The sequence below is a fragment of the Tupaia chinensis genome, unplaced genomic scaffold (genome assembly GCF_000334495.1).
Source record: "Tupaia chinensis unplaced genomic scaffold, TupChi_1.0 Scaffold000159_1, whole genome shotgun sequence".
Taxonomy (NCBI): domain Eukaryota; kingdom Metazoa; phylum Chordata; class Mammalia; order Scandentia; family Tupaiidae; genus Tupaia; species Tupaia belangeri.
In genome coordinates, this window is record NW_006159630.1 from 7,459,954 (window position 1) to 7,468,064 (window position 8,111).

At 45.5% G+C, this 8,111-nt stretch overlaps 1 protein-coding gene across 1 annotated transcript in view; it reads left to right on the plus strand.

Moving 5' to 3' along the window:
• Positions 1-4,877, plus strand: part of LOC102479943 (CMRF35-like molecule 6) — an 11,512-nt gene extending 6,635 nt beyond the window's left edge. The window contains exons 4-5 of the mRNA XM_027770818.1: positions 68-190; positions 4,808-4,877. Of these exons, the coding sequence (XP_027626619.1) occupies positions 68-190; positions 4,808-4,877 (193 nt within the window). The remainder of the gene's footprint in view (positions 1-67; positions 191-4,807) is intronic.
• Positions 4,878-8,111: the final 3,234 nt, after the last annotated feature.

Consider the following 8,111-nt stretch of genomic DNA (forward strand, 5'->3'; position numbering starts at 1 on the left):
GGGAAAGTGGAGGGACCAGAAGGGATCCCCGGGGGAGGTGTCTCACTGTCCCTGTTTCCCCCCATAGGTCCCTGGTCAGCAGTATCCACTTCCTGCTCCTGGTCTTCCTGAAGTTGCCCCTGCTCCTGGGCATGCTCAGTGCTGTCCTCTGGGTGAATCGGCCTCAGAGAACCTGGGGGAGGCAGAGCCGGCATGATAAGAATAAACCTCTATTCTTTTCTTTAAATTGCCACTGCGTGTGTGTACTCCCTCTCCAGAAGGAGAGACAGAGAGCAAGAGAGGGAAAAGGTACTTCCTAATAGAGTGTGGTCACACCACAATCCCTTCTCTCCATTCTGTCATGATTTGGGACACACACACATTCACCTGGCTTGCTTTCAAGTCTCCATTTGGGACCTGAACCACAGCCAGCCGTGTGGAATTCATCTCTCTTAAGCACTAGGCTGTAGAGCTGGCTCTAAATCTCTCTTCTTTATAAATCACCCAATCTCAGATCACAATCATGGACTAAGACACCCACATTCCAGCCTTGGTGATAGAACATTGTTAATATTTATAGACCTTTAACCCCTTTCTTAAGTACTTTCGTTTCTATCCTCAAGGGATCAAAATCCTGAATTTTATGTTCACCATTTCCTTGTTTTAAGGGCTTTGCCAAGTATGCATACACACACAGATGGCAAAAGGGCATATTTTTTAGCTTTTTTTTTTCATTATATTTTTAAGATTCATCATGTTGGGGCCAAAAGTGGTGCAGTGGTTAAGGCTCTGGACTTGCACATGGCTGACAGCAGTTTGAGTCCTAGTTCTGGTGGCCTGAAAATCACACCAGGCATGTGTGCATGTGTGCCCCAAATCCCAGGAGGATAATGAAGGAGAAGGAATTGTGGCATGGCTTGCTCACAGTCTTCTTGGGGTTGAGATCATCCTGAATTGTGTTTTCATCAATAAGCACTTAAGCCTACCTGTGTCCCCATCTCTCTCTCCCCTTAAGTAACTTACATTACTTCTGACCTTGAGATAAACTTTATTCCCTTTTCCCCCAGAAAAAACGCTTCCTTTTCTTCCCTCCCTCCCTTCATTATTTTGTTTTGTTTTAATAATTTGCTATAGAGCACATGTACTCACCTGAAAGAAGGCGAACAAGAGAGACAGAGGGAAAGTGAGAAACAGCTCCCTGAGGGGATGGCCATACTGCACAGTCCGCCGTCCGACTCTTGAGATTTTGGATACACACACGCATGCGGATGTACATGGTCTTTAGTTTCCTTTTGTTGTCCTTTTTCTTCCTTCTCTTCTTTTTTTTCTCTTATTCTTACTCTTCCTTTTCTCCTTCTCTTCTTTTAAAATTTGCTATGATGTTACGAATATCCTTGAACATATACACTGTATATGTTAAAACTTGCTCATACAGTTCTAGCAGAGAAATTGCTAGGTTTTGCTGCATGTTCTTTTTTTTTTTTTTTTTAGAGAGAGAGATTTTTGCTATAAGGCATGTGTACTCGCTGGAGAGACAGAGAGAGACAAAGAGACAGAGGCAAGAAATAATCCCCCAGAGGGGATGGCCACTCCACAATCCCTTCTCCTCTGGTCTCCTCTTGGGATTTTGGGCACACACACATCCACCCGGCATGAGTTTTAAGCTGCCAGGTCCAGGACCTGAACCATGGTCGACTACGTGGGAGCCAAACAACATAACCACTACACCATTTGCTGGTCCCTGCTACATGTTCTTAATCAACTCTACCAAGGAGTTCTAAATGATTTCCAATGTACCCACGCCAGCATCTGCTCCCACCAGCACCCACTCCTCTGAATCTTATGACTGTCTAAACTTCTCCGAGTTAATGAGTGTGGAATGGCATCTCATTGCTTCCCTTGATTTCTCTGATCACTCATGACATGATTGGCAGGCCTATTGATCATTTGGACTTCTTCGTGAATTGCCTATTCTAGCTATTTGTCCTTTTTTTTTTTTTTTTTTTTTTTTTAAGGTTTTTCCTTAAAAACAACTGCGTTAGCAAAAAAGAGACAGAAAGCAAGAATTCATCCCTCCCCTGGGGGGATGGCCACGCCGCAATCCCTTCTTCTCCATTCTTCTCTCGGGATCTTGGGCCTGCATGCACACATGCCTGGCATGAGTTTAAGCCACCGGGTCCTGGACTGGAACTGTGGTCAACTATATGGGAGTCCAGAGACATAGTCATTATACCAATTGTTGTTCCTTGTTTGTCCATTTTCTTTGAATGTGCTTTTCTTATGAATTTGTAGAAATTCTTCGTAGGTACTTTTAGTTATGTGTGTTCCAAATATCATTTCTAGTTTGTTGGTGTTAAATACAAAATTAAGACAAACTGAAATTTAACAGAATTTATTTAAGCAAAGAGCAGACGATTTAAACCAGGCAGAATCCCAGAAGATGACTTCCAAGAGACTACAGCTAGCCAGGTGGTTTACGAGGTGGATACGTCAGTGGAATGGGATGTGACACGTGCAGTAAAAGCCAAAGTGTTGTAGAAAAATGGAGGTGAGGGAGGAGGGGAGGCTGCACAAACAGCCTAAAAGGTGGGCTTTCTGTGGCTGACTCAAGTGGGGCTAGTGTGATTGGCTGTAACTTAGGCACCAGTTCAAGGAAAACAGCCTCACTTGTGCAATATTCGCCTTTCCACAGGAATCCAAGGCAGGACTGCAGCAACCGCTTTAGGCCGGAATAGTTTAGTTTAACGTTGGCTTCACGTTATCTTTGAGAAGCAGGTTTTCACTTGGACGAAGCAAGTTATCCAGTATTTTCCTTTTGGGTTTATACTTCTTGCACATCACACAGAACATTTTTTTTTTTTTTGGAGAGATTTTCACTTTTCACTGTAGGGCGCGTGCGCTCGCCAGACAGACAGAGAGAGACTTAGAGACAGAAAGCGAGAAATCACCCCCCAGGGGGGATGGTCACGCCGCAATCCCTTCTCCTCCATTCTCCTCTCGGGATCTTGGACACGCATGCACACGCGCCCGGCATGAGTTTTAAGCCACCAGGTCCGGGACACGAACCGCGGTCGACTACGTGGGAGTCCAGCAACATAGCCATTACGCTAACTGCTGGTTCCCACACAGAACATTTTTCATACCCTAAAAACTTTTTAAACACTGTCCTACATTTTCTTATAAGAGTTTAATATTTTTTTCTTTCACAAATAAGTCCTTGAACCCTTTTCATTGCTTTTTCTGCAGAGTCTGAGATAGCAACTCGTTTTCCTTTCTCCCACTTGGATAGGCGTTACCCACATTTCCCTCAGTAATCTGTGATGTGAGTCCTGTGATGTGAGTCCTGTAAAAGCTTGTGTCTTTTTCTGAATCTCTGTTCTCCTTAACTTGTCTAACTGCTTATCTGTACACCGGAAGAGCAGTGTTTAACTACTATAGCTTCATTAGAAAGTCTTGATGTCTGGTAGGGCATGTCACCATACACTGCTCCGATATCAGCGATGTTTTAAAAAACATTGACCCTTTTCTCCTCCATATAAATTTTAGAATGAGCCATTCCAGTTTCTGAAAAGCAAGCAAACAAACAAACAAAACCCAAAAGACTACATGGAGACTATGAGTGTACAAGTGTCAAAGTTGCCTTCATGATCATTTTTCTATCCATAAATATGGTATGTACTCATGTGACTTTTTTACAGTTATCAAATGTATTCTGATAACATTACATGCTTTTCTCCATGAAACTTGCTCACATACTTGTTAAATTTAATTTTGGATACCCTCCAAAGCCAGTTCTGGTATCATTTTTTTAAAGAATTATTTTATTTAACTTTATTTATTTATTTATTTATTTAAATTTGACTAAAGTGGGTGGGGAGAGAGAGAGAGAGAAAGCTGCCAGAGCTGGGACTCAAACCATGGTCAGCCATGTAGGAGTCCAACACCTTTAACCACCCAGCCACCTCCTGGCCCCAGTTCTGGTATCTTTACCATAGGGCTACCTGAATGCCTGTCCCTCACCTTGGGGGATTTAATATCTCCTGGGAGGAGCTATCAAGCTTGTAAACTTATATGTATGTATAGAATTACATATTTCCTATTGATTAGAATTTTTCCTTTTAGCATTTATCAGTAGCTTGTGAGCATGTGCAAACAAATGACAACAAAAAACTGGTTTAACAAATTTCCCAACCAAGAACTGAACAATCCCATCAATAGACCAACTTGATATCTTTCATTCCTATAAAATCTAAAGGACTAAGAAAAGAAGAATCAAAACATGTGAACTTAATCATGAGAACTAAAAGGAGGACTCAGGAGGGACCAGGCGGGGGGGCCCCCATGAGTCCACGCTTACCATTGGATTTACGTTCTTTAGCGCCAGTTTCACCCCTTTAATTCAGGCGCATTGAATTGGCTGCCAGACATCTCCTGCTTTTGTTTAATTCCAGTTCTGCTTAAGATTGGCCTAGCAGTTCAGAAAACCAATCAGTTTCTTATAGAAAATGGAAAACTTTACCCAGTTAAATGATTAGATTCTCAGGAACTTTTACTTATGAAAGTACATCTTCTTTGTGAATTTCCTTAGAGACATAACATGTTAAGAGTATAAGGGTCGATTTTCCTGGGGTTACTTTGACAGCATACTTTCCACAGAAATGCATAATTTTCTTTTTTCTTAAAATTTTTAGTCATACAGTCAAGGATGGTGAGTTTTGACTTTTTGTCACCTATACCATTGCCTGTTAGAGTTCTTAGAGCCAAAATATCTCTGATATTTCCACTCCTTGTAAGTGTAATATTCCCGAAAGGCCCTCTCAATCCACAGGTGGAAGCAGGCCTTCAAAGCTAAAGCCTGTAAGGTTGCCAGGCCCTCCTGGCTCGCATATGTTTTATGACAAGAGCAATAATCCGTCCAAGTTGGTTGGGGCTGGATGTCCAGCAGACGTGCATGAGTAGGATCTGGCAGAGAGGGAGGAGTGGGGACCGATGATGCTTCGAGCGGGGTCTAGACTGTAGAGAAGGTTCAAAGTCCTTGGACAGAAAACTCTCTCCACTCCTCCGAATCCATAAGAAGAGCCCCAAAGGAAGGTTGGTATGTGACAGAAGAGATGGCACAGGAGGAGAGGCTCCTCACTCTCCCTTAACCAAGGAAGAAAGATTCCTGAGACAAGCTGAGTCCCCCGTTTTTGACAAAAGGGGGTTTGGCAGACAAAGGTTGACAGACAAAGTGTTCTCAGTCTTTTTGGGCCAGAAACAAATCAGAAATGACCTCGAAGAAGGCCAATTTGACAGCTTAGGGGCACAAGAGTCTTTTGGACACACAGAAACATCCTCCCTCCCAGTGATCCCCTCCCTGCAATGTCGATGCAAGACAGACACAGGTTGGGTGTCCCTTCAAAGCGGTAACCACTCAGACGCCTGCCTGGCTGCATCCCTCGTGGGAACTGTAGGTAGGGTGCCTCTTAGCTTCGGCCAGTCAGAATTAATTCCCAACCTGGACTCAACATGCAGGGACGGATTGGGTTACCCAGCAGCGAGCATTGCTCTGAGCCATATGAGGTAACCACAAAACCGCAGGTGAGGACCCACTCAGACCCCACAGTCCGAGGACCACGGGGCCACAAACACTGGCACACTCACACACAGACATTCTGTGATTCATCACAGTATCTTCCCCTTCCCCCTCGGGAGGTTCATGACCGATGGTCTCTATTCAGAGACCGTGGGAGTCCTGATGCTCTCTGCTCAGAAACCATGGGAGGTGATCAATCTCCCCTTCTCTACACACGGGACAGATCCAGCTGGGATTCGGGTCCCAGGACCTTACCTTGTCTTAAGCTCCAGTCATTGAGTTGGTCATCTCTCTTTTGAGTCCAGTTGGAGTTGGTTACCGTGGGATGTCAGGGCCCTTGATGAAAAAGGACCCAAGAAAAGAGCAGGGGGCTCCACCTCATTCTACTCTGGGTCCTTCCATCTCAGCAGATCTCTTGGCTGACCTGGTGGCTCAAAGGGCCTGCACGGTTGGCTTCCTGGTCAGAGAACCAGAGATACTGCGGAAACAGACTGCTGAGAGACTGAACGCTGCTCAGAGAGTAGAACTCAGGTTTACTATGCCAACGGACCCAGAAAAGTTCAGACTCCAAGATCTGGGAGCTGACTTGGGGAGGGGTAGGAGGTTATATTGGTTTCTGGTTTGGGGAAGAGCAGGCACATTGGTTAGAAGTTACAGGTGTTGCGGGAAAGAAACCATTGGAGAAAGGTTGCTAAACAACTCCTTCTCTTAGTTCTTGGAACCTTCTCTAGTTCAAAAACCACATCACCACGTCCTATAGAGACCAAATCTGTTTTGCAAGCAGCTTACAGAAGCAGAACAGCATTTGGTTAGACACATCCTGTCTTGCAAGCAGGTTACAGAGGCAGAACAGAATCCATATCACCCTCACCCACTTCCCAAAACTGTTCCTGAGGACTTTCAGTGTCTGGGTTATAAATAAAGGTCTTCGTTAGACCATGCCCAGGAAAGATCGGACTTTGATGCCTGGAGAGGAAACCCAGCCCTCCAGCTTCCTCTTAGCCCCCATCCCTGGGCTTGTTTTATTCTACTTTTAATCCCATGGCAGAGTTTTTTCAAAGGGTGCTATAGGCTGAATGCTCCTTATCTGAAATGCTTGGGACCAAAAGTGTTTCAGATTTCAAAATTCTGCTGCATTTTGGAATGTTTGATATGTGTAAGATATCTAGGGGATGGGGTTCAAGTCTAAACACAAAATGTACTTGTTTCATATATACCTTATCCACATAACCTGCAGGTAATTTTATACAGTATTTTTGTATTGCAACATTTGACTGTGACCTGTCACATGCCGTGCAAATGTGGAATGTTCCACTGGTTGTGTCACATCGGTGCTTTGGATTATGGAACATTTTGGATTTCTGGTTTTCACATTAGGGATGCTCAACCTGCATTAACAACCTGGACTTCTAACTCTATCCTAGGATGACCTCAGAACTTCATATACTTCTTAAAAATTTAATTTTCATGATAAACATTATGAGCTCAATTAGGGTACAAAAACTGAGGTTCAGAGAGGTGAAGGAAGTTGTCCACAGTCACCCCATTTGTAAGTGGCATTTGCAAGGTTAGACCCAGGTCCGTCTGACCCTGCCGGCTGCACGTCCATGCACCTGGCTGTAACCCCCGAACAAATGCAATGGCAGGGATGCTGAGCATGGGTCTCTTGACAGCCGATGTGGGGGTTCCTGCTACCAGGACCTCCCTCTGCAGTGTGGAACCATTTCTGGAGTTGGCACCAAGAGTGTTGTACCCCTCGGACTCCAGGCGTGACAGCCAGACGCCTCCCCCTCAAGCCTTGTACAGACATGTGCCCTGCCCCTTCTCACCTGCCCCGTGCTCTTGCCAGAGATCTGTGGCTGGCGCTGGGCCTCATGCTTTCTGCAGGAGTTGAGCGTAGATCCTCACCCAAGTGAGTCCAGCTGTGCTGGCCCTTTTGACCTAGCAAATCAACTGCTCTCCACACAGCAGTGAGCAAGACATAGCCAGGTCTCTGAGACCTCCCGAGTGTCTTGCCTCATTTGAACTACCCTAAGATACACCACCCGGTGCCCAGTGGCCACTGGGAACAAGAACCTTTGGGAGGAGGGGAGTTGAATGGAGAAGGGCAGGAGAGGCAGGGCCCAAGCGAGATGGACCTTGGCCCTGGACGTGGAAGGAGCCTGGAGGAACCAGGCAGCAACAGGATTAAGCTGGGGCAGGAAAGAGCTTCCTGATGCCTTGGAGGGGTGGGCTTCGGGTGAATGCCCCCCCACACACACACACCAAGATGTCCTAACTCTCAGAACCTATGACATCATGACAAGTGAGTGAGGGCAGCAGATGGACTGAAGGCTGCTAACCAGCTAACCAGGGGAGGTGATCCTGGGTTATGGGATGGGCCTATGCAGTCATAAGCATCCTCAAATGAAAAAAGAGGGAGACAGGAGAGTCCAGGCCAGAGAGATGTAATGTGAGAAAGGCTGGACCAGCTGTTGCTGCCTTCAAAGATGGAGGAGGCCGTGAGCAGCCTCTAAAAGCTGGAACAGGTGAGAGAACAGGTCCTCCATGGAGCCTC